Raw genomic sequence first — 26,640 nt, 5'->3', positions numbered from 1 at the left:
CCACCATTCCAAAAAACAAGATGAGTGTAAAAACGTTTTAAACACATATTTGCATTCATGAAAAAAAAAAAGGTAAATATGTACATATTTGCCTTTACATTGAAATCAAACGCAGCCTTAAATAAAATAAATGGCGAGGTAATGGAGCAGGAGAAACACTTGGAGAGAGAGAGAACAGAGAGGTATGGCCCCTTGGTCGTTCTCCATTTGGAGTGGGGGATTTGCTGGTACAACTGTTACTATCTCTTTTACTTGCGCGCCATCTCAGAACTCTCGCTGCTGCTACTGCTATGGAAATGGCAAAGCACTCTTACCGGTACCAAGAATAAGAGGTTCTTCTATCTGTCGACTCTCTCTGAATTTACCCCTCCAACCTCCTTCACTTCCCCCTAAGGAATCCGAGTCCAAATTTCTTTTCCATGGAGTTTGGACGCCCACAACCATTACTGCACGATTTTTCTCCACTCCCACCACCAACACAGACTCCTTTGTATATCGTTTTCTCCTTCTGGCGCTGCCTCAACTAGGCGGCGATGGCACCGGTGGTGGTGGCGGCAGCAGCAACAACAACAACGGTCATGGGTGGAACTTTTTCAATTTTGATGGATGGTGGGATTGGTCCTCTTTCGCTCCCTTATACCTTTTCTGCTCCCGTGTGCTGGACCGCCAGAGCGACAGAATGAGTTTGGCTTCGATTCAAAGGGAGATATTCCTCTTTCTTCTGACAGCGTTGGGTTCCTTCTGGTACTTCCAATTGGGTTCATTTGCATTTGCAAGAGCTTCTCCAGAGGTCGTCTGGGAAATAAGAGGTGGCAAGTGGACGAGGCTCGTCCCTGATTCCGATCCTTCAAAGGATTCCTTTGTCGTGTCTGGAACATCGTCATCCACGTCTCCGTCCACGCAACTCGGTGACCCCAAGTCGTCCTTGTCTCTTGGACCCAAGTTGTGGATGCAGTGCAGGGATCTTTTCCTTCAGTTAATGCTTCCGGAGGGATATCCCCAGAGCGTTAGCAGCGATTATTTGGAGTATTCTCTCTGGAGAGGGGTCCAAGGTATCGCTAGTCAAATCAGTGGCGTCCTTGCCACCCAGGTATTTGATATATATCCTCCTTATCTATTTCTTTTTCATTCCTGGAGTTGCTTGCTCCAGCATTAACATTTCCATGTTGGGAACGCATGGTGGTAGGCTGTTATTCACACAGGTTATTCCTGGGATATGACCTGTAAAGAAAATGAGTTTTTATCATTCAAGCGTTTAATTTCTGTAACACATGCTGCTGTATCTTCTGTTGTATAGGCATTACTTTATGCTGTTGGGTTGGGAAAAGGTGCTATTCCAACTGCAGCTGCTGTTAACTGGGTGCTTAAGGATGGAATTGGGTACCTCAGCAAAATTATGTTGTCAAAGTATGGCCGCCATTTTGATGTGCACCCTAAGGGATGGAGGTTATTTGCAGATCTTCTGGAAAATGCTGCTTTTGGGATGGAGTTATTAACTCCTGCATTTCCTCATCTCTTTGTTTTAATAGGTGCAGTTGCTGGAGCTGGTCGTTCAGCTGCTGCTTTGATTCAGGTACTTGGCGCTTGGAAACTGTATTTTTAATCACCTATCCCTAGGTAGTGGTCATCTTTCTGGCTCAATTTGTTACTGTTTTCATAGTGTTGTCTTTGATCACAAACATTATTGTTTCATCAGTAACTACTGATGCTTCTCAGATTAAAATTTTTCTAATTAAATTTTTGTTTATGCTAAATAATATTATCTTTCATCTAATAAATACTCCTTGGCACCGTAAACTATGCTAACATGGTGGACTCCTAAGTTCTATTAATGATATAAAAATATAGTTGTCTCTGGACCATATACAGAACTCATATTGCCAATGAATCAGAGGTAAATGGGTTCCTTCGGAGAAGGGGTTAACCACATGGAGTGTATTGGTGTCAGCTATTCCTTGAAAGGCTCTGACCATTAAAAGTTTAAACATTTGGGCTAGGGGGATCCAAGTAGCTCTTTGTATTTGATGCAAGAAATCTGAGAAAAGAAGAGAGAGGAAAGGAAGAAGAATTAGAGAGAATGGGCTGAGCTTGTCTTACTCCACTGCCGGTTCTAAGCCTGGGTAAAGGAGGAGGGTGCGTCAAGTTGGCAGCTGGTACTAAAACTTTTGCCACACTCTCACGATATGGATCTTGATTTGTTTTTCCATGTTCATATTAGGGCGTTTTCCAAAAACAATGTGCTGCACTCTAACCTGAGTAGTGTTAAGCGGGCAAGGGTTTGCTAGGATGGTCCCTGTACGTGACTCACTATGGCAACACCTAGTTGTAATGTCAAATAGGCAAGGGTTCCTACATTCTTTTGGATGGGGGCAGGTAAAGAACCTAGTCCAAGAAACATAACTTCGCTTAGCCACTTGGTTGACATTATGAAGAGGAGAAGGGTTGATTTTGCATTCCTAGAAGAAACTAAATGGAAGGGTAAAAAGCCAAAGAAGTTGATGGCTACAAATTAGGGTACATAAGAGAGGTAAATAGTAGAAATTGTGTAGTGTTAATAGTAGATAAGGATTTAAAAAATGGAATTATAAGTATTAAAATATTTGGGGATGGAATATTTTAATTAAACATGTTTTAGGTGAGGAAATCATAACATAATTAGTGCTTATGCGCCTCAAGTGGGTCTTGAAGAAAACATTAAAAGATTGCAAATGTAGAGAAGATTTTTATAGGAGGAGACTTAAATGGGCATGTAGGAAATGATATGATGCATGGAGGATTTGGGTTTGGGGAGAGGAATGAATTAGGAGGTACAATATTAGATTTTGTAGTAGCTTATGATATGGCAATTATAAACACATTTTTTTAAAAGAATGATGAACACTTAATAGTTAATACCATTTAAAAGTGGGTCAGACATAAGCCAAATAGATTTTTTTTTTTTTTTCTTATGAGCGGAATAGAATGAATGATGTGTAAAGATTGCAAAGTTATCCTGAGAAAGCTTAACAACACAACATAGACTAGTGGTGGCAGATGTGTGCATTCGGAAATGGAAGAGAAATGGGAAAGAAAATAGGTGTCCAAGAATTAGGTGGGAAAACCTGAAAAGAGAAAAACTAGCTCAATTTAGAAACATATTGATAATAGAAGGGAATTAGAAAGACTTTCTGATTTATCTGAAGCCATCTAAAAAAATATCAACAACAGAAATTTTTTTATTTCCTTCTTCTGACGAGTAAACCTGGTTAAACCAGCCTCTACACACACTTGAGCACTGCAGAGCTTTTGAAAAATCAACTCCTTTGACCATGGCTCTGATATGATGTCAAGTTCATGCACTCAATGGCTTTAGATGTAGAACAGTAAAGAAACTGAGGATGTTGTGGACACCTTAATGGCTGTAGCTGAAGTTAGGCTGAATACTATATCCTTAAATATTTTTATATCTAATTATTTTATTCACTAAAGGACAAAGTGGTAAGTCATTACGTTTAGCCACTTCAGCCATTATCAAATGACTCCTAGCTCTGGGAAGCCTCTATATTATTCTTATTTGTACTCTTATAATAATGTACAGTTGTTAAAAGACCCCTGAGGGGGCTAAACAGGAAAACAGAGAAGTAATATTTACATAAAGATACATGTGAATGATCCTATGCTGCACACCCTAAATACTGTTCTATTACCATGAATCATCAGATTTGATTTCTCTACATGTATAACCATTTATAGGACCGCTTTCCTATGGTTAACTTTACTTTTATGATTCTAAGAGGCTGTTTGCAGCATTCTTAATTATGCCACAAAAATGTGATTATTAATTTCACCCCTGCCAGTGCATATCATTATCCTATAACCTAAAATTTGAAAATCATGATTTTTTGCAGGCTGCAACCAGGAGTTGTTTCTATGCAGGCTTTGCTGCTCAAAGGAATTTTGCTGAGGTAAAGCTTGAGTCCATTTAGCTATTGTAAGTTCTAACTTTTAAGAGTTGTTGAAGGTGATTGTTTCCATGCCATAGGAGGCACAAGGGCCTCTTGGACATGGCATGGAAACTAATGCACTTTTTATGGTTAATTTCAATTTCAATTCAATTTCATTGCTCTTTTAGCTTTGTAAAGTTAAGCCTTTACACTCCTAAAGGAATTTTCTATGTCAGGTGATTGCAAAAGGTGAAGCTCAAGGAATGGTGAGCAAGTCTATTGGTATCATGCTTGGTATAGGATTAGCAAACTGTGTTGGATCCTCCACATTGCTAGCTATTGCTGCTTTCCCTGTAATATCTGGAGTGCACATGTTTTGCAATCTCAAGTCGTATCAATCTATTCAATTGAGGACTTTAAATCCTTATCGTGCAAGTAATTCCTTTTATCTCTTTCTTCACTCCCTATGTTTTGAGGAATAGAAGTTATTCCCCAAATTTTTTATAAATGATTTTTTGTATTGCTTACAGATCAAGCAGATTTAATTGATTGGTAGAAAAAATGAGATATTCACAAGTATGCCAAGCACTAAAGACATAGGAAATAAAGCTTTAAGAGACACAAAAGACAAATGACTAAATCTATTGTGCCAACACATTATTAGAAACCTTTTATAAGAAGACAAAGTAAGACTTGGACTATTACTACTATTCTGACATGACGCCAGGCGTTCATTTGTAGCTTTTAAAAAATATACCCCATTTGTTTCATGACCACTTCCAATTGTCCCTAAGTAGATCCTAGAAAACATGGTGTTAGGAAAGAATGTTACACAATTATTTGGTTATAGTTAATGGGTTTGGAGAGAGGTGGTGTGGTTGGATAGAAGGTTGCTTGAAAACCTGGCATTATTTGGTTATAGTTAATGGAGTTGTGAGGGATTTCTTTCCGGCCTTTAGAGGTTTGAGACAAGGGGATCCCATCTCTCCCCTCCTCTTCACTTTTATAGCAGATGTCTTTAGTATGCTTATCTTGAAAGTTGATAGCTTGGGTTTGATTAGAGGTTGGAGGGTAGGTAGAGAGGGTACAATGGTTGCACATTTGCAGTTTGTGGATGACATGATCATTTTTTGTGAATTTGGAGATCCACAGAAAGCAAGAAACCTGAAACGAGTGATCAAGCTATTTGAATGTATTTCGAAGTTGAAGATTAAGTTTGAAAAGAGTTGTGTAGTGGGGCTAAATTTGGAGAAAGAGGAGCTGAACCGGGTAGAAGATTTTGGAATCCGGTGGTAGAAAGGTGTACAAAGAAGTTAGTAGCTTGGAAGAGAAATTGCATCTCTCTTGGGGGTTGTATTACTTTAATAAAGGCTGCTCTAGCAAGTCTTCCAGTTTACTTCCTCTTGATCTTTAGGATGCCCCAAGGGGAGGTTCTAAAGATAGAGAAAATTATGAGGGATTTCTTGTGGGAACCTTGGGAAGGAAGGAAGGATCATGTAATAAGGTGGGAACAAGTTTGCAGGAGGAAGGACAAGGGGGGTTTGGGTTTAGGCAATTTAAGGGAAGAACATAGCTTTGTTGGGCAAATGGTTGTGGAGATGGCCTCTGGAGAGGGAAAGACTTTGGCACAAGGTTGTGACTTGTGAGAAGTATTTGTGGGGCAGCAGGTAATGGTTGGGATGTTGGTGTATCTCGGCATGCTACATTGAACTCCCCTTGGAAGGCTATTCATAGTATTCTTCCTCTCTTCTTGAGCCTGATCAAGTATGATGCTTGTATTGGAAATAAGGTTTTGTTTTGGAAGGATATTTGGGTTGGTAACTTGACCCTCAAGGACCTTATTCTTCCTCTCTTCTTGAGCCTGATCAAGTATGATGTTGTATTGGAAATAAGGTTTTGTTTTGGAAGGATATTTGGGTTGGTAACTTGACCCTCAAGGACCTTTTCCCTTCCTTGTATGCCCTCTCATGTTTTAAAAATGAGCCAATTCAGAAGTTTGCATCATTTTCTTCTTCCTCCGGTCTTAACTGGAACTTGGGCTTTAGAAGAAACTTGAGAGATTTTGAGCTTGACCAGGTTGCCTTGCCCCTTAGAACTCTTGAACCTGTTTGTTTGGATCCCCCCTCCCTTGATAGTTGCATTTGGGTGCTGTTAGAATGCTCGAGTCAGGGGTATTTTGGTCATTCTGATGTATCTTATTGAAAGTGAAATGTCTATTGTATCTGAGTTTAAGTTGTGTCCCATCTTCTATGAGGGACAAAATTGTCTTTCTTGTAACTCAAGTTTTATGAATAAAAGTCAAGTGGGTCGGCTAGGAGAGTGACTTTTGAACATCCTCTCTTCTAGTCTGGCTGAACACTCTTCTCCTCTCCTTCTTTCTCTTTTCTTTCTTCTTTCTTCTTCTCTACTTTGACCTAGAATCAACTAGGGTTAATTCACATGGTATCAGAGCATTAAGGTCATGTGTTTTTTTTTTCTTGCTGCTATCTTCTTCCTGGGTTCGCCGCCAGCTTCACAGTAGGTTTCATCATCCTACAGCTGACCTGATTGAAGACTCGATAAAGGGCTGGAAAGGAGTTGCCGTTTTGAGGGCCTAGAGGTGAGAATGCCTCTGGCCGGTGTTGTGGTGGTCGTTGAAGTGGTATACTAGACCCTCTATTCAGTGTACGAAGAGGGCTGGACGTATACAGGTATGGACACTGCTGTCGTGTGTTCAGAAATGGACTGTGAATGCTGATTTTTTTTTGTGTGCTTCAAAAGTTAGTTGTTGTGGTGCTGGGTGAAACTGATACACATATTAGTCATGTTTTTTTTGTGTTTTCTTGCTCGCATGTGTGCTGAAAGAAGAGTAGTAGACTGTTGATGTCCACGACAGCAGTGGTGTGGTGGCTGACATATCTATGATTCTAAATGCTTAAAAGTGAACCCCTAGACCTTGTGTGTAATCAGTTCTGCAGTATGAAGAACAAGTGTTCGATGAAATGACTGAGTAATTTCAGTAGTGGTGTGTTGATGGTAAATGGTCCTGCAGTGTGCAGTCCAAGTGTTTGATGTGTTGACTGAATGATTTCAGTTTTAGAGTGTAGTGTGTAATATGCAGTTGAAGAAAGTGGGTTGGTGGTATCATAAGTGAGATAAGTCTTGTGACGAGTGTGAGATTGTGGTGTGTATTCAAAGGAGAAATAATTGAGATGGCTTCAACTGTAGTTGGGAATGACAACAAAACATGCATCATGCTTTCTTCAGATTATCCAAGTGTTCAAATGACATCCATCAAGTTGAATGGTGAGAACTATGTACCATGGGCAAAATCTGTGGAGGTGTTCTTGAAGGCCAAGAGGAAAGTAAAACATGTGAGGGAGGAAAAACCTTCCTCTGATTCTCCTGGTTCAGTGATTGGGAACAAGATGATGCATAGATAATGACATGGCTTTGGAACAGCATGGAACCAAAGATTAGTGTGAACTTCATGTTCCTAGATACAGCCAAAGAGATCTGGGATCATGCTAAAAAGTTGTACTCTGGACAAGACAACACAACTAGGGTATATCAGTTATACCAAGAGTACTTCAATTTGAAGCAAGGAAGTCAAAGCTTAGAAGAGTATTATGTAAGTTTGAGGAACATCCGCAATGAGCTAAATGTGTATCACCCTCTAACATCAGATGTCCAGATCCAACAACAGCAACGTGAACAACTTGATGTGACTAGGTTTCTTGTGGGCTTGAAGGCTGAGTATGAGCTTGTCAGAGCACAGATATTGGGGGGATCAGCTCTCCCCTCACTTGAAGAACTTTTTGCCCGTCTTAAGAGGACATCCATTGAGCCGGTGGAACATTTTTCCTTCTCTGATAGATCTGGTTTGGTAGTGACTAAAGGGAGTGGCCGTGGAAGTAGAAGTGGTGGTGGCAACAGTGTATAGGAGATTCAGAAATGCTGTGGGCCGGATCTTACCTTTGTATTCTGGTCCTATAGGTCTAGGAGATTCAGTCAATGCAGAAGTTCAAGCAGTTCTAAAGGGAGCAGGAATTGCCAAGGAGATGGCAATGGAGCACTTAATCATTGAAGGTGACTTGAAACTGGTTGTTGGGTGTTTAAAAGAGCCGGAAGTGACAGCATGGTCCTATAGAGGGGCTTTGATAAGGTTCAGATGGTTAAAATCAAATATGTCGGTGCAAATTCAATGGGAAAGAAGATCGGCAAATGGGTTGGCAGATTCTTTAGCCAAACAAGGGGTACATGGGAATCAGTTTTTTTGGGCTCATTTGTATGCTTTATGATATAGCTTAGAGGCGGCATCTAACACCTCTTTGTGGGGAATTTGTAGTATGTATTCTTTGTGCTGATTAATAAAATAACCTTTATCTATAAAAAAAAATGTTACACAATTTGTAGTATGTTTAAGTAAAACCTTTGTCAACCAAGTGAGCCTTAAAGTCTTTCCACTGTCCTATCAAGCTAAAACTTCGTAGTATAGATCCACTGACAACCAAGAACCTTCTTACTAGAAGGGAGACAAACCAAATCCCAAGTTTCATTTTGATGAAAAGCTAACATCTCTTCTTCCATATCTTTCCTCCAACTAGGATTAGATAAGGCTTCCTAATAAGTTAAATGTCCGGAAGTTGATTATTGAAGGTGACTCAAAGTACTAATAAGTTGGTTGCAAGAGGAGGAAGTGGGATGGTGGAATTATGTTAATGAAAAAGGAAATTAAAGTGGGTGACACTTGGAATGGAAGTCAGATTCCAATGAGTTATAAGAGATGTGAACTCCTTTGCTGATGCATTGGCTAAACAAGGGGTGGGAAGAGATCATTTATTTTGGGCTGTGTTGTAATCTGTTTTTCTTTGGGAGAGCTAAGATAGTTTTTCTCACCCATTTATGATTTTATTGTATCTTATTCCTTTTAATTTTTAATGAAAAGTTCCAATTATTGATAAAAAAAGACTAGCATTTGCACCATTTTTGTAAAGAATATACACTCAATTGCCTAGGGTTCGTGTTTGTCTTGTTGTCATTCAAAAAGATGAGCAAAACACACATTCAAATATATATAGAGGCAAGCAAAACAAAGAAGAATTAGGAAATAGAAAAGAATAAAAAATCTGATTATGCAACATTGGTGAAGGTATCTGATTAATAAGATAACAAGCTGTAGGAACTGCATCAACCCAGTAGATTTTAGGAACATTCATCTAAATGAGAAGAGCCCGTGTTGCTTCTAACAAATGATGATTCTTGTGTTCAGCCACACCATTTTGTTGCAGTGTGTGAACACATGATGTCTAGTGTCAAATGCCATGCTGATCAAAGAAGCTAGTAAAGGAAGAAGATGTGTATTGTTTTGCATTATTAGATTGGAAAGCACAAATATTAAAGCCAACAACCAAGTGATTCTTGAAAAATCAATAACACAAGTAACAAAATACTTGCATCCCAAATACGAACAATTGGGACCAATTGGACACGGACCCCTAACATTAGAATGAACAAGTTGAAATGGTTTTGACACACGGCTGATAATTCGAGGAGGAAAAGTAGCCCAGTGGTGCTTTCTGAGCTGACATGTATCATGGTCAATAGTTGTGTCAGATTAAAGAGAAAGAAACAAAAGACAGACTTTGCAAGGAAGGATGATCTAGTCGCAATGTAGCTAGAAAGGAGAAACATTAGTAGAGGATGATTGAAGAGCAGTACTCCCTAAACCACCTTGTCGATAGTATAGACCACTAGATTCAAGTCCTCTACCAATCTATCTCTTCATCTTAAGGTCTAAAACCTATAATAAGAAGGTAAAAAGTAATAGAATAGTTAAGTGATTTGGTAAATTTACTCATAAACGTAAATGGAAATTGAGGGGCATAAAGTACATAAGACAAAGGAAATTGAGGAGTTGGGTTAACATTTCCAACTCTAAACACTCGGGATGTGGCACCGTCAGCAAGAGTAACATACTCTGAAGAGGAAGATAAAGGGCTAAGCTGAGTGTAGCAAGTTGGTACTTATCATGTGATTTGTAGCTCCTAAGTCAATGACCCATGGAGATGTGGTAGAAAGAAGGTAGGTGGAGCAATTATGTAGCTTCCAATTGTCCCAAGTCAATAGTATGCTCCTCACGATGATAATGTGTGCAGAACCTAACTCCATATAAATCTATGCAATATCCAATTATGTGGCCTCTGAATCCATAATGAGTGCAAAATCTAGAAGATGTGGCACTACAACATCCAGGATCACCTCTAGCACTAGAATCACCTCTACCACCCTGTTTTGTCTAGATAGGCCATGCCCACCATTACCATGTCCCCTTACAAAGACACCTTGATTTCCTCTACCATCACTACCAGAAATAGCAAGTGCAGTGCTGCTTGATTTGAAATGGATTGAGTCTCTGATATCTTGTCTCTCCAAAGCCTAGAGAATACCTCCTCCAAATCTAGTAGTTCTGGGCAGCCCAAAATTTGTGATCTAACTGATTCATATTTAGGTTTAATCCCTAACAAGAACTTAGAAACATAAAATTCTTTCCTCTTCTTCTCCATAATTGTAATATCACTAGTGGTTGGTTGGTTTATATCAAGTTCTTCACATAGACCCTCTATATTAGAATAATACTCTTTAAGAGACTTATCTCCCTGCTGAAGATTAAGGAATGAAAGAATGATTGAAACGATTGGTAAACATGAGCAAAATTGTTACTACCTGAATACATTCTCTTCACTTGATCCAGTATCTGCTTGGGTGTATTAAGGAAGATTAGGGAACTGTTAATTTTAGGTTCCATAAAGTTCTATAGCCATTTTCTGATCTGGGCATCTTCTGTTCCTCCTGAATCCAATCTGAATAGGTAGAACTTTCAGCCTCAGGCTCCTTTTTGGCAGGGTACTTCACTTTTCCTTTGTCCATAAGAAAGACCTCAACTGACTTAGCCTAAACAACATACATATTTCTTCCATTCAGTTTTATAAAGATCATCCGAACAGACATAAGTTTGTAGGTATGGAATTCATTACTTTTCACAAATATGTAGATGGAACCCAAAACAAGCCTTACAAATAACGCTAGAACTATCATTTTTCCATTTTTTTTTTGGGGGTGGGTAGGGGAAGGGTAGGGGGCGATGGCCCCTTGTTGCCCATGCCCATGGTTCCACCTCTTCCTAGAACCATGTATGATTGGATGTGGAAGAAATAGTTAAATTATTTAATGGGTCATCTCTAGCTTTCTTTCTAAGAAATCTCATTCCCTTGATGAACTAGATGCTGAATATGCTACTTGATTTTCTTGGTTCCATGGCAGGTCTTGTCTTCAGTGAATATTTGCTTAGTGGTCAAGTTCCTCCTATTAAAGAAGTCAATGATGAGGAACCACTTTTTCCAGGCATAAGAATTCTAAATATAAATCCCATAGATAAAGTAAGTTTCTTTCTTCCTATATATTGTTCTATAACATGATTTTGTTTTTTCTCTGATGTAACTTTTGAGGAAATGGTTTCAATTATTATAATGGGATATATTGTTGTTCTATAACATGATTGTATTTTTTCTGGGATGTAACTTTTGAGGATATGATTTCAATTGTTATAATGAGAAATATAGTTTGGGCTTTAGGTCAAGTATCTATCTATTGCTTTCTAAGAGCTTCATCATTATATTTTCTTAAGTAGTCTTGCCTTTGTATGTAGCAGGGTTGGCAAGTATTGAGATATTTAGAAGTGTTATACATGTCTATTAGAGATTACAGCATGAGGACATGACAGTTGATATATGTTAAGTTATGCAGGAATTATAGAAAAACTTGCAAAATTCAAGTGTTGGAACCCTTTTTAATCTATGCTTTCACATGAAAGGCTTTATATAAGGGTGCTAAGTACCGATGATTTTTCTGACATCACTTGTAGGTACCGTTGTCAACATGTGAGAATTATTTTTATTTTTTATTATTTTTGATAAATAACAGGTGAGAATTATTGTGCAAAGTGCCAGGGGAAGGAACAACTCAACACATTGTTTTTTAGGTATCTTAAAATCACTTCTTGTAAGTGACAAGTGATTCTATTCCTAGATGGCTTTCTTCAGGTGCAAGTGCCAGGTGAGGGAAGAAAGTGTTGACTGGACAAAATTTTAAGTTCTTCCTTTGTTGTTGTAGGAGTGTAAACAGAACCCAATTATCCAATTTTGAATTTGAGATTCAATGTAAACGAATTGAACTCAGATAATTTGATTAGTTTGGCAGTTGAATTTGAATAATTATTTCATACTGATTGACTTTTGGAGAAAAGTGGTGATTGAAAAATGGAGTGATGGGATTTGAATGGGAGGGAGGGAGGGGGGGAGGGAGGGATTGAGAGAGAGAGAGAGAGAAGGAGGGAGGGAGGGAGGGAGGGAGGGAGAGATGCATTTTGGAGAAAAGTGGTGATTGAAAAATGGAGTGGTGGGATTTGAATGGGACACTAGAACAGTTTCTTCCTTAGATGGTTTTTGTGTTTGGAAACTGGAGAGGATTCATGAAGAGGGAGGGAGGGAGGGAGAGATGCATTTTGGAGAAAGGTGGTGATTGAAAAATGGAGTGGTGGGATTTGAATGGGACACTAGAACCGTTTCTTCCTTAGATGGTTTTTGTGTTTGGAAACTGGAAAGGAATCATGAAGTTCCAAACTTTGTCAGATCTGTCCTAGATTATGCAAATTAAATTCCAAGGATATAATTATGTGAGTCAATGTTTTGGATAAGGGGTGACCAGATTTTATGCTGTCCTATGTTTAGAAGACCACTATTGGATAGAGAACTTGAAGAGTCTGCTGTATTTTTTTCAGTGTTGGAAGCAATGAAGCTGGATACCAGAAAACCTGACATGAGTTGGTGGAAAGAGTGCAAGGATGGGAAATTTTATGTAAAATCCTTTTATGAAGTTTTATTTAGGGAGCGGGTGGAAGGTACTTCTGTTGGAGGAGTTTGGGGCAGAGGTGGAAGCATTTGCATGGCTGTTGGCAATTGATAACTTTATGACCTTGGACCTTTTAAAACCATGAGTCTTTCAGTTACCTTGCATTTGTGTTGTGTACAATGATAATGAAGAGGATGCTTCACATTTGTTCATCCATTGTAGCTTTGCAGAATTTATATGGAGGTTTTGCCTATCATTGTTTTAGGTTTCTTGGACTGTATCTCAGCCTCGAGAGATCTAAGCATTGTGACCAAGGATTGATGGTGGTAAAAAGAGCAACAATTTTCTCAGGTATTGTACCTTTTGCAGTGTGTTGAGGTATTTGGAAGGAAATGAACAAGCATATTTTTGAAGGAAAAAAATGGCTGAAAAACAAACTTGTCGCTGACATTAGATCTTTGGTCATGGATTGGATGCTTACGTTGTTATTCTCTTTGTGGTGAAAGCTCTTAACCAAAACTTGCAAGTTATTTCATTTTCATTCAATGTAATTTTATCTTTACTATCATATATAGAAAAAATAAAAAGAAAAAGACAACTGTATACTAGTAATACATGTTTCTTTAGTTCAAATGATTGTTGATCAACAACTTACTAACTGCATAATACTGGTTGAATGATCCCATAAGCTGTTTCAAATGCCCAATTTCGTATCCGTATTCATAGATGTGTTCTCGACAAGTGCATGGGAATTTTATTTCCCCATTGCAATTTGTCATCTAACAGATTAGTCAACAGTGATCAAGTCCAGAATGTTTGAGATGATTTCTAATATTATCATTTCCCTTGAAGTTTTTGACCTATTCACATTGGGCATTCTATGGGATGCATGAATTTGTTGTGAAAAATTACAACTTGGAGAAGGCATTAGGTAGATAATAGAAAGTATTCTCAATCCTAATTTACATGCACCTTACTCCTATGACTTGTGGATATTTGTTCTCAGGTATTGTCAGAAGCACTTTCTATAGAAGCTAAAGAAGCAGCAGCTCAAATTCAGCAGCGTCTGCAGTTGGGATCCAGGCTTAGTGAAGTTATTAACTGCAAGGAGGATGCAATTGCTCTGTTTGATCTGTACAAAAATGAAGGATACATGTTGGTTGAGAACATGGATAGATATTGTGTAAGTACATTCTCATTTTGTCCTCTGAAACTTGAATGGTTGTGGTACCAAGTTGTACGAAGTGCTTTCATGCTGTTGAAATTGATGCTTAGGTCAGGTAATACTTAAGGAGGGTTCATCTCCACAAGACATGCTCAAGTCGTTGTTCCATGTCAACTATCTGTACTGGCTGGAGAGAAACGTGGGGATCAAGCCAAGAAGTGCCACTGATGACTGCAGACCTGGAGGAAAGCTGCAAATTTCTTTAGATTATGTGCAGAGAGAATTCCACCATGTTAAGCATGATGGGAATTTAGCTGGCTGGGATACTGACGGGCTAATTGCTAGGCCATTGGCTAACAGGATTTCTGTAAGCTATGCCACCTCTGCTCCTACAAGTTGATAATGAGAGGCCATGTATGCTTGCATTTACTTTTGTGTCTCTTAACGGAGCAGGAGAATGGTAAAATTTCTTATATATATTTTTTTTCTGTTTCATTCTTTCTTGTTATGCCAGCTAGCGAGGTGTCAATGGAACCCTAGCAGTTGGGAATGCTTAGTGGATCAGTTAGCGCTCTCTCAGAACTCATTTAATGTTTCTTATATTTCTACCTTTTTTTTCAGTGCAAAAAGGGTTGGAGAACTCGGGAAGAAGGCAAAATGATTCTTTTGCAAAAGTTACATGGTTGACCTGTTGAAGATCTATAACTCCTTCACCCATCACCAAATTGGTGAATGAAGTGAGGTGGTGCAGGATATCTATGTTGGAGTTGAGATGAGTGTTTCAGCAGTCTCATGAATTTCACTTCAGTGAGGTATATGTCTGAGATACTTTTCAACAGAACGTTAATGAAGGATGTCTCTAGTTTACAATTAACTCGTAAACAATAATGGGAAGTCTTGTATACTTTTCGGCATTCTTGAAGTATATGGTACCTGGCTCATGAAAGAAACTGCTTAGTATTCGGTACCCATGTATAAGGTATTGTGAGGCACACGGGTTGATGTACGACACTCGTGTGCCATATAAATTATCAAAAACGGATCTAATTGACCCTGTTTTAATTAGTCTTAAAATTATAGTCTTAAATTTTCTTTAATTGATTCCAAAGCTATAGGAGTTATCTTACATGGTACTTAAATGGGATCTTAAATCTTAATTAAATGGAATTTAAACATTATTAATTTCAAGGGAGGTTTAGGTCTTTTACCCTATTATTTTTTTTGTTTTTAAAGATGCAATACAGGCTTAATATTCTGATTTTAGCATGAAGTGAGCAGTTCAGTTGTTACACAATAAATTAGCTTGGGCTAGCTCAAGAAAAAAGAAAAAAACTCACTATATACAATCCCACATGATGACATAAATGCTCATACCCATCTAATTGCTTGAACTTATGAACAATCGGATTCTTGTTCATATACAATTATAGTTAATTGATTCAATTCTCAGTGACGTCCTTCTCTCTCACAAAGTGCCCATGATGGTTGAGGGTGCCCCAGGGAGCCAGCCAGATATAAATAGGTGCTTTATGGTGGTGATGGTGTAGGGATGGGCGTAGATGATGCCCAATGGATTTGGGCTTCTGAGCTTGCCCCTAGTCTTAGAGGTGGAAGGAATGGTTCTGGTGTTTGTAGGGTTGGTGGCGAGGGAACCAAATGTGAAGCGGTTTCCCTCAGAGTAGTGGGTATGAGTTAACTTGGGCTTGTTGGTTTTTATTTTGTGTCCCTTGCAAATGATGGGGAACTTGCCCTTGGCTTAATAGGTTTGTAGTAGACGAGTGGGTCACGAAGATTGGGCTCTTGGTTGATGGGTTTACTGGTTCAAGTATCTGCCTATTGAATAATGGGGTTTGGTGAGATAAGGGTTGGGCTTGGTCTTTTGCCCGAAGCCGACTCATTTCAGAACGGAGTTGTTCCATTTGTGTTTGGAATTGTTCTATTTGTTTTTGGTGAAGTTGCTCCATGACTCTTAAGAATTGGGTGAAATCCATCCCTTGACTTTGGGTGGTAGGGGTGGTTGGTTTTGGTTCATGAGTTGTGGTCTATAGGTACTAGCTCAACCACCGATCTACTCTCAAGGGTCCTAAGGGACGTTAGGGTCACCTCTGGATCAGTTACAATATTTAGGGTCTCTGGTTCCTCTACCCTAGTTAACCTCCTACCAATTTTTTCCAATGTGTTGTGGTGTGACTCTTAGGGTGCAGAATTAACTAAAGATAAAAGGAGAAGAGTACCTGTGTGGGCCTGTTGTAATCCAGTTAAATTGCTTTAGCTAGGACAAAATAAAGCAAGGAGAGAGAGATGACAAGTAAATGAAGAAGAAATTCTATGAGTTGGGCATATAGAAGAATGCAATGAAATGCTTTAGTAGGCCACCTAGGGGAGATTTTTAGGGCTTTATATGCAATGGTCAGATTTGTTTCTATAGGCTCCTAATGGGTTTAGGGAACCTCAGTTGGGTCAGGCTGCCCATATACTTCAAGATAAGTCTTGGGTACGTTGCTAAGGCCTCACATTGTTTATCCAGAGCCACCAATCTTATTCAAGCGGTGGTTGGATATACCGGATGTAAGAGAGAAGGGTCCTCTTTTTAGGACGGTTATCCCTAAGCAATCATATCAGGGACCGCTTATAGTCGAGTCAGAAGGACAAAATGCAATGCAATATGTGTGAAGTACGTGTAGCCCAAGTGAAGTCCAAAATTTAGAAAATAATCCTTGGAACTCGGTGTTTCAAGTTAGGCCCTCTTAGAAATTCCCCAATGTAGTTGCCATCTGTGGCTACCCGACTCGGAGAGGGGATGATGAAGTATGGAGTCAAGACCTAAATTTTTAGGAAATGGGAATTTACGAAAATTTAGGGTTTTTCAAGAAAACCAATTTGTTTGGGTGACTCGTTGCCCAAAAGGGATGAAATTCTTAGGGTATAGGGACCAAGGAATAGTGTGGGAAAGTGTTAGGCACCCCACACACGCCGGTTAAATTGGCCTTTACCAATATTCCAAGGAAAATTTAAAAATTTTTTGGGCTTGAAATAAAGTGATAAATAACACACTAAATTGATAAAAAAACTATATATACTAAATTAAACAAGAGAAAAACTAACTGACCTAACAATTAACGGGAGAATAATAATCAATAGGCATTAAATAATGAAAGAATGCCTTAATAATTGGCTAGAAAATTCAGGTGCACAAGTTGTAAGGTAGGAAACCACAAATAATAATTTAAAAACAATAAGAAAGGGACAATATGCAAGGAATTCTAATTTGACCTAATGCATATGCATGAGATGAAATGAGATTAGCTACTAATTTTGATCAATGCTAGTATAGAAGAAGAAATAATTGAAGATGATGTTTTTTTTAAGGCATGCTTAAGGATGTAAAATAAAAGATGAAGTTTGAAGTTTAAGAAATTAAATGCTATATAATGCAAAAATGGAAAATAATGCCTCATACTTTAATTCATGCAATATGAAATAAATTTTAATTGACAAAACACACTATAAAAAAAAACCTAAATGCAGTTGCAAACAAAGAATGTAACCGTTTGTTGATAAACTTGAAAAAGTGAGAGAAATTATGCCACTAGATACTAAATAATGTAAAATTAGAAAATTAGAAAATAGTATTAAGAATAAGGGTTTTTAGTGTTCAGTCCACCCAAACAAATCTTAGCTCCCCCATATAGTTGAGGTAGGTGCCAGTTCGGAATTGATGCCCATACACAGGTAGGTATTGGTATTACCTGTAGAGTTATTTTAAATTTTGAATTGTTATAGGTTTGCATAGAATTCAGAATTCTTAGGTGGAGTGCAGAATAGATGGGACTAAAGCATGATGCGTGCAACGAACTAATGGGAAAAAAAGAAAAAAAAAAGGAAAAAAAATTAACACTTAAAATTCAAAATAAAAAGGCGATCAAAGCAACCTGAAATTTTCAAACAAACTAGCAATATTCGCCCTCGGACAGGCCATAAGTTATCCTACGTGGCTACTTAATAGGAGAAACTAAACAAAATAGAATGGAAGACAAGAAAATTTAACCTAGAAAAATTGAACGGAAAACATGAAACTAAATAACAAGACAAAAGCAACTAAATAATTTGACAAAAGCCGTTTCATCCATTTGAAACAGCCTTGTTTTTCCACTGATACGTGCCTTCATAATTAGAAGCTTCTTCTCCAATTAACACAGTGAAGGCACACAGTACGCGGGCATCCTCTTGCATTTTGAAACCTTCTTTGCTGATGAAATGTCTCCTGCTACTTTCAAAAGCCAAAGATAAGAATTTTGTGACAAACCGGTTTTCAGCTACACTCTTTCAAGCGTATTCCAAGCTTCTCTTCTTCAACCCACGACCTCTGGGATGATTTTAGGGAGCTGCGGTGGGATGATTTTATGAGGTTTAGGATGTTTGGGGGAAATGAAAATAGTTTCAAAAAGGTGCAATAGGTTTTGAGCTTCATTAGGGATGAATATGGAGAGCTTCTCAAGCATGCACGTGAGAGAGAGAAAACAAGGATCGTCTCGTGGCACAGGCATTTTCCTTTTTTAGGTCCAGGGTATTTATAAATTGGATAAATTTTTTAAACTATCCTTATGATTTAACTAATTGACTAAATGTACCTGTTTGAAAATTGATTAACCTATTCCTATTATTTCTGACAATTGACTAATACTTTTCTCATCGTTAGTATCTTTAACAGAAAGACGAAAAATACTATTTTATTCTTTATTGTTCGGAGAAAAAAGAACTGATTCATCAAAACCCTAACCTTTCAAAACCAGAAGCTCCATTAAATTAACTATCTTCCATGAATGCTTCAATATTATTAGAACTCTCGCCTTCTGTATAAAGTGAAACAATTGTTGTTCGTAAGGAATCCCGATTGCTTCAATTCCATGAATGCTTCAATAACCAATTCCGCCCTGGAAATCTTTAAATCTTTCTATCCCTTCTTTGTGCTTTTAGTCGAATTCTTTCTCTTCATTTACATCTGGGTTTGGAATTTGGAAATAACAAATGGATAGAATGAAGATCGTCTGAATTTTCAGATTTGACTAGGCCTCTTTTCTTTTATCTCAAGCGGCTCCAAAATTGGTTAATTCGTCTTCTTTCATGCCATTAAGGCTCGTAATTTTGGATTGGAAGAGTTCCATGTCGGTTCTATCTTTCTATTTTATGCTATTCGATTTGTATCTCGAACTTCAACTTCATCTTTGAGGGGGAGTTTTGAGGAATGTCTGGGGCGGGACAGGCTGTCAAACACGTAGATTTTTAAAAAATGGAGACGAAGAAGACATCTGAAGATGAACGGCGTTCAGGTTGTTGCAATCCTGTCAAGACGTCGGGGTCTGTGTCCATGGATCATGTCCTTCTAGTGCTGCGTGAAACCAAGGAAGAGAGGGAGCTGAGGATCCGTAGTCTTTTTAATTTCTTCCATGCCGGGGCTGGTGCTGGTGTTGGAAGTTATAATAAGGGTAAGTTGAGTATTTTTTGAAGTTATAACAGCCATATGATACACATTTGAATGGTTTATGACGAAATATTAATTGTAAGGGAAGTATTAGTCAATTGTTAGAAACAATAGAGGTAGTATTAGTAAATTTTTAAACAGCAAGGGTACACTTAGTCGATTAGCTAAACCATAAGGATAGTTTAAGAATTTACCCTTATAAGTTTTTTGAGAGGATGGAGGTTTGAGATAGGAGACAAGGGAGATCAATGGATGAAGTTTAAATAGATTTTGGAAGAAGATTGGTTGAGAGAATGGGCTGTCAAGACAGCTTTGGGAGAGATCCTCTCAATCCATTAAGACAATGAACGGAAAATTTCACTAATTTACCTAAATTGGACATTCCAAGTTTAGGTGATTGGTTTGATTGATTGGAGGCTCATAGCTAGTCAGATCTTGGATTTTAAGATGGTTCTAAAGGCTGGGAGAAAGGTTTGGTCGTAAGATGCCCTACATTCGAAGATATAGTAAAGAGGGTTCCAAACCGAAGGCCCAAATCAAGTCTAGCCTTGGGTCTCAAGATGGAGGGATTAACGGGGTTAGAATTGGGCGTTCTTGGTACGTTGGACTCTGAATTTCGAGATCTATCCATCTATAAGGTTGGATTTCAGATTTTGTGTGGGATATGGTTCAGGATAAAAAATGGTCTTGATCGGACGATCAAAATTGGTTCCAGCTTCAAGTCTTGAGATGAAGGGGTAATCGGTGTTGGATTTGGGTGATCTTGGTGTCGTCGGATTTGTATTTTTTGCCTCTACGTACTTATGATTTTGGAGTTCTGATTTGGTGTGAAATAAGGTTCAATGATCAAAATGACTCCAATCGAACGATTGAAATTGATTTCGATTTCGGTTCTTAAGATGAAGAGGTCAACAGTGTTGGATTTGGGTGATCTTCGAGTTGTTGGATTTGAATTTTTGATATCTATATACCTATGGTTTTGGATTTCTGATTTGAGGTGAAATGAGATTCAAGATCAAAATGACTTCGATCGGATGATCAGAATCGGCTTCGGCTTCAGGCCTTAGGATGAAGGGGTAAACATTGTTGAATTTATGTGATCTTGGTGTCGTTGGATTTGAATTTTTGTAATCTACATACCTATGGATTTGGATTTCTGATTTAACGTGAAATGAGGTTTAGGTTCAAAAATGACTCCGACCGAATCATCAGAATCAATTCTGAATTTGTGTCTTATGATGAAGGGGCAAATGGTGTCGGATTTTGGTGATCTTAGTATGGTTGGATTTGCCTTTTTGGGCTCTATGTTCCTATGGCTTTAGATATTCAATTTGATGTGAAATGAGGTTTATGATCAAAATGATTCTAATCGGATGATCAGAATCGATTTCGGTTTTGGGTTTTAAGATGAAGGGGTAAATGGTGCCAGATTCAAGTGTATTGTTGGATTTGGATTTTTGGGATGTAAGTATCTATGGTTTTGGATTTCCGATTTCACATGAAATGAGGTTCAGGATCAAAATGGTTTCGACCGGAATTGGTTCCGGCTTTGGGTCTTAAGATGAAGGGGTAAATGGGGTCAGATTCAGGTGATGTTTGTGTCATTAGATTTGGATTTTTGGGATCTACATACCTATGGTCTTGGATCCTTGAGGCCCCAATGTTTTTTAAAATTAAAAAAATATCCTTAGGTTGATTGAGAGGTCAACTAAAGCATGCTTGAAACTCAAAAGTGTTACCTAAAGACTAAAGAACGCAAAAATGGAGTATTTACACCCAGGATGAGCATTAAGCACCAAAGTAATCGGGAGGTGGTGTTCTTTGAAGACATGGTTGCTACTTTCTAGTGCACTAGAGAGAAAAGAAGCATGAGGCTTTTCGTATTAGTTCCATAGATAGCATAATCTGATGTTGTTAGGACCGAGTTCGAGCCAAAAATGGGAGTTCAGATCTCCTGCCCACAAACCCTGCCCATGTTTATCTTAGCCACACATGGAGGACATCTCATCCCCTGCATAGTATTGTATAGGGGGAGATGTTCCCAATTCACGGGGGTAGTGTGTTGTGGGAAGATGTGGGCAGGAGATCCAGACTCCCAAAATGAACAAATAGTAGATAATCCTAGCAACTTGGATGAATCGAGGTGGTGTAGTGTTCACTCTTAAATCGAACTAAGACCTTATTATTTTATTGTATGATGTGATTAGACAAAGACCTCCCCTCAATTAGCATTCCGTCAAGATGAAGTTTTTCTTAGAGTCCAAATTTACCCCTTCAATAAAATGACCCATTCCTCTCACTTGTGGAGTGTGGACAGCTAATACCTTTTCCCAACAACCCAGCTGCTGCTAGGAATACCTCTACAATTTTGGTCCTGGGATTCCCAACAACAATATTAACAAAAATGAAAATTATTGTTAATCGTGTAAGCTCTGATTAATTACAGCATTGGTGAGTAATAAAGAGGCAGCCTGCTGCAGTGGTTACTGTCATTTTCCGGCCACCGGTAGTGGTGATAGTGGTAATGGTTTTAGTGGGTGACGGGGAATTTCTTTGTACTCTTGACATGAGCTACTGGTGCAAAAATTTCCTTTTTCTATCTATTTTATAATCGTGTAAGCTCCAACTTTTCTTTCGATTTTATAGATTCTTAAAACTTTGAGCAATGTCGACATTGAGAGGCTCTAAACTAGAAGCAGGAAATTAAAATCCCATCTTCGTCTTTATTTACGACCCTTGAAAGAATGGTATGATCCATCGTATGGATGCCAAAAATGTTGCGGAATGGGTGGGCGAATTTCAAAAAAAATTTCCTACCTTCTTCCAACTGGAAATCATATTCCCTAAATTTAGAATACAATATCCAATGATCCTACTTGAACCATAACCGAACCAGATCTGAACCAAAAGACAAGAGAGGAATTATACCTGATCCAGAGAAGCAGTATCTCCCAAAGTTGGTGTTCACGCCCAAAGAAGACACCAAGAACCGCTCCTGCTGAAGATGACACAACAATCTGTAGAACGGTACCAGCAGAGTGCGTCCTACACACTAGATCCTTCACAAGAATCCTCTGGAAACACTGAGCACTAAATCTTTTCAGTTCCTTCTGCAAAACTGATATCAAGAACTGATTTCTTGATTTCTTTTCTCAAAGATCGAATCTTTTCAGAGAATGGCGGCAGCTGGAGGAGAACTCCTGAGATGAAGATGGCGAATGCTGTTTCTCTTCTCTCTGGAGTGTATGAGATCCTATCTCAATTTGCAGGAAGATTTTCTTGCTCAAAACCCTAGGTTTGAATTCTATTAATTCTCTTAGGATTTCTCCTCTTTCTTCTTGATTAAGAAATCTCCTAATCCTATTAGGAGTTATCCCAATCCAAATCAGCATCTGGATAGGGGATGATCTTAATCCTATCTGCAGATTAGATTAGCTTACTCTTGATCTTATCAGGAGATTACCATATTCAAATATGATTCAAATTTGGTCTCCTGGAGTGGATTAGGTTAAAGGCCCAATCTTTTTGCTAACCTTAATCTTAGATCCGCCCCATAAGTGGGTGATCATATCAGCCCAGTTTGAAATGGGCTTTTGGCCCATTAAGTAATCTGTGCTCAATTGGTTTCCAATCTGCTGCCCAATTGGGCTTCTTTATATGGCGTGGGACCCAAGCATTGATCTACACACCAGCCACATGGGTTCGGCCAAACTTTTATTACAAGGCCTAGCCGAATTCATTGAGAAGCCCAGTGAACCCCTGAGCCCATCACATGGACCCTATGGGCCCAACACTTACACTAAGTGGTCCCTGGGCCAAGCCATCTTATAAAAACCCAGGGACTGTGGGCAGGTGCAAGATTAGCCCATCAGGTATTATCCTAAATGGCCTTACACTTAACCTCTCAGCCCATAATGATCAAGCACTGCCCGACAAGAGAGGACCTCTCCCTTGACTGCAAGGAACAGTGCTGCACTCTCTTCTTACATGGATCCCGGGAATTAAAACCATTTGCAAACAACTTGAAAACGAAAATACCTATATATTATATATATAAATTTTACAAAACAAAATTCCAACGATTGAAATCAACTACCGGCAGTTTGGTTTCCTTCAGAGAGAGTGCATTCCCGATCATTACCTTTGTCCGACAAAGGGGCTGATCCTGTCACTATGATCACTCACTCAGATGAATTCTCAGACTGTCCCAACATACCCAGGTTTTGACCCCCGCTAAGGATCTCACTGATTGGCATATCAAAGACAGCCCAATCCGACACCTAGTGAAGTATCATAATCGAGTCTAGGGGTCGGTGTAACTTTTTAGTTTTGCTCATCTGTCTCTAAGGTCCAGGGCAATACTAGAAATCCGGTCCGGTTCAAGGATTCGAGTAATCCCATACTGTATGTGCCTTGGGTCTTACCCTGGTGGCCGAGACAGGCCATCCCAACACTTGGCGGTACACCAGTATCAACCTTGGCAGGATAAATTTCCCCAGACTTATCCAATGGCTATGGACATTTAAAACTAACACGAGTTTCATTAAGTGTCAAGTTTTAGGGTCTTACAGAGAATCATACCATACAACATGAATCAAACATGCACTTTATTTATTTACATTAAATGTCAAAAGTACATCAAATCAGATTGAAGCTAAGGGCATACAAAACTGTCTAACAACCCTTACATCTGCATTTCATAGATTCTTCATAATTTTGACAATACAGGGTTTAATATTCTGATTTAAGCATAAGGCGATCGAGCAGTTTTGTTCAGTTGTTACAGAACAAATTAAACTTCTCGCTATAAGCAATCACACATGATGATGACATAAATGCTGATCAAACCCATCTAACTGCTTGAACTTATGAACCATCAGATTCTTGTTCATATATAAATATAGTTCATCGATTGATCAATTCTCAGTGAGGTCCTTCTCCCTCACAAAGTGCCCATGAAATCCGTAGGGTACCCTTTGGGGAAGCTTCACAGCTGCAACCACATCCAGATTTGGGGATTTGGCATCCATCACCATGAATTTGGACTCGCCGGTGGATTCATCATGGACGTATGATACAAGATAACCGTCATCCTCGTCCAACTGATCATCAGGAACACTGACATCTCTTGCCACGAAGAAGGGCTCTCCCCCAAAGCAACCAGGCTCATAGAACCTGCTGGAAACCTCACGCCCCAGTTCCAAATCAAGCTTCACAACACCTGACATCTTTGGGACTTGATCAGCCACGCCGAAGTAGGCATACCTACTCTTTCTCCCTACGTAAGTAAGATTGATTCTACCAAACTCTAGACTTGTTGGAGACAATGTAGCTCTAGAAACTGAACCATCTCTCATGTCAATTCTCACCTTTTCCACTGAGAAATGAACGGTCTCTAATTCATGGAAGAAGTGCTCTATGGAGAGGCCATTGGTTGCAAGAAGGTTGATGACATTTTCATCGTGATCTTCTCCCCAAGCGTTGATGATGTGCATGGCATTGAATCCTGGAACTGAAAACCACCTGATTTCTGACTCACTCGTTGCATACCGTGGAATGACACCAATCCGTGGCACCTTGTCTGGATCAAAGTCCAGTGGCGTTCCCCTAGCCATCACCAGTTTAATTGGCTTCATGACTAGCTGTGTTTCTGCAAATACTGTGTACCTCTTGGTTATGGCGAAATCATGAATGAATGTGGGGCGCTGCACAGAGAAGATGGGTAGGTTTGATACCTTGGTTCCATTTACATCGAAGTGGAATAACGTTAGAAAAGGAGGTACTACTAGGCTGCAGCGGAATGCGAACATCTCTCCTGTGGAAGCATCCACCTTTGGGTGAGCAGTCATGTTCATGAATAGTTTCTTTTCGAACTCAAAGCGGCCTATGGTCTGAACATCACCTTCAGGCGTCAAATGGATGACATAAGGGAGGTCTGATTCACAGAGGGCGAAGATCTTATTGGCAAAGAAAGTTAGGCTTGTATTAGCTGAGCCAAAACCTTTTCTGGGTTTAATCTCTCCTGTAACTATCCTTCCAATGAAGGCGGCACAACGAGCGATGTCAGCGAAACTGTAGAAGCCTGAAAGGAAATTAGGGAAAGCTGGAGACCCAAGTTTTTGCTCAAGGCTGTATTTATATGTCTTCACGTAGCGGCTGCAGAAGGTTGCACAACCATGGGATATACGGAGAGAGTGAAGCATGCCATCTCCTTCAAACTGGTGGTAAGGCCCATGAGGTTGGTGCTGAGGGTTGGGACCATTGCGGATGTAAACGCCATTAAGGGAGGGTGGGAGCTCTCCATCCACCACTGGGCATTCGGTTGGGGGTATCTCGTCGACGGGTGCAAAATTTCCGGTGAGGATTTGCTTGGGGTCAACAGAGGAGTGGTGGGGAGGCATGAATAGGGTTTTGATGAGTGATGAGTTGGTGGCTTGGAGGCTAAGTGATTTTGCTGATAATTCAGTCCAGTAGTAATTAGTTTTCTTTTGTTTGATACATCTAGATTTGGATCTAGAGTGGTGGTGAAGAGGTGTTGAGAGAGGTGAATCGAGTGCCACCATCGTTTTCCTTTCGTTTGGCTGGGAATTTGAAGAGAGGTGTTGGAAGGTGTGAAATGATTTGACGGATGGAGAAGAGTTGACACTGGTGTCCATTTTACACAGGGTTTCTAACAGAGTTGTAACTTTTTGCTCTGAATATTATTAAAAAGTAATATTTTTATAAAATAATTAGAATAAGATAACTATTTTTGAAAAATATAAAAAAAGAGCAATATTACTGTTCATCGTTTTCTTATGCTTGGCCGGAGGCTCGAGAAGTTGGAAAAGAACATGCCTTGCCCACGTCCAATTTCATTCAATAGCAGCAACGTCCACCCTAATAAACACTCACGCAAAGAGTGTGGATCACATTTTCTGTTTGGCCCCACACTTTGAAGGAGGCGTTTGCCCCCACGCTTCTATTTGGTAATTGCTAGCAATTGGGTTCGGTGGGTTGGGTTCGGGTTGGGTCAAGACACTTTGGGTTGATTTCAGGTCGGGTTGAATTTCAGGTTGGGTTGTCAAATGCTAGATCCTAACCCTAATTCTGGTTAGGGTTGACCCATGGGTCAATTCGAGTCATCCCAAAAAATAATTAAAATTTAAAATAAAGAATAAATACATGAAAAATGCCAAAAT

At 39.2% G+C, this 26,640-nt stretch overlaps 2 protein-coding genes across 3 annotated transcripts; one reads left to right on the top strand and one right to left on the bottom strand.

Moving 5' to 3' along the window:
- Positions 1-101: 101 nt before the first annotated feature.
- Positions 102-15,074, top strand: RUS1 (root UVB sensitive-like protein (Protein of unknown function, DUF647)). 2 transcript variants are annotated; one of them, XM_010253207.3, is made up of 8 exons: positions 105-1,090; positions 1,298-1,573; positions 3,888-3,944; positions 4,160-4,358; positions 11,226-11,341; positions 13,819-13,995; positions 14,093-14,437; positions 14,599-15,074. In XM_010253207.3, the coding sequence occupies exons 1-7, from the start codon at positions 185-187 to the stop codon at positions 14,375-14,377; spliced, it is 2,016 nt and encodes a 671-aa protein (XP_010251509.1). In that variant the 5' UTR covers positions 105-184; the 3' UTR covers positions 14,378-14,437; positions 14,599-15,074. The 2 variants fall into 2 exon arrangements, with proteins under 2 accessions (XP_010251510.1, XP_010251509.1); XM_010253208.3 differs by lacking the exon at positions 14,599-15,074 and having other exon boundaries at positions 102-1,090; positions 14,088-14,228.
- A 9,056-nt stretch (positions 15,075-24,130) lies between these two features.
- On the bottom strand, positions 24,131-26,310 carry LOC104593669 (putative carotenoid cleavage dioxygenase 4, chloroplastic). The gene has a single exon (XM_010253636.2). It carries the CDS (start codon positions 26,113-26,115, stop codon positions 24,376-24,378), a length of 1,740 nt encoding a protein of 579 aa, XP_010251938.2. The 5' UTR covers positions 26,116-26,310; the 3' UTR covers positions 24,131-24,375.
- Positions 26,311-26,640: the final 330 nt, after the last annotated feature.

The sequence above is a fragment of the Nelumbo nucifera genome, chromosome 7 (genome assembly GCF_055504915.1).
Source record: "Nelumbo nucifera cultivar China Antique chromosome 7, China Antique-T2T, whole genome shotgun sequence".
Taxonomy (NCBI): domain Eukaryota; kingdom Viridiplantae; phylum Streptophyta; class Magnoliopsida; order Proteales; family Nelumbonaceae; genus Nelumbo; species Nelumbo nucifera.
The sequence above is the reverse complement of the archived record's forward strand: the minus strand, read 5'-3'. Positions and strand labels throughout refer to the sequence as shown.

Excerpts from the sequence above, each read along its gene's own strand:
- RUS1 (XM_010253207.3), top strand. The coding sequence starts at position 185 with ATGGCCCCTTGGTCGTTCTCCATTTGGAGTGGGGGATTTGCTGGTACA. Across the intron at positions 4,359-11,225 it reads TTTAAATCCTTATCGTGCAA|GTCTTGTCTTCAGTGAATAT; the intron begins GTAATTCCTTTT and ends GTTCCATGGCAG. Across the intron at positions 13,996-14,092 it reads AGAACATGGATAGATATTGT|GTAATACTTAAGGAGGGTTC; the intron begins GTAAGTACATTC and ends TGCTTAGGTCAG.
- LOC104593669 (XM_010253636.2), bottom strand. The coding sequence starts at position 26,115 with ATGGACACCAGTGTCAACTCTTCTCCATCCGTCAAATCATTTCACACC.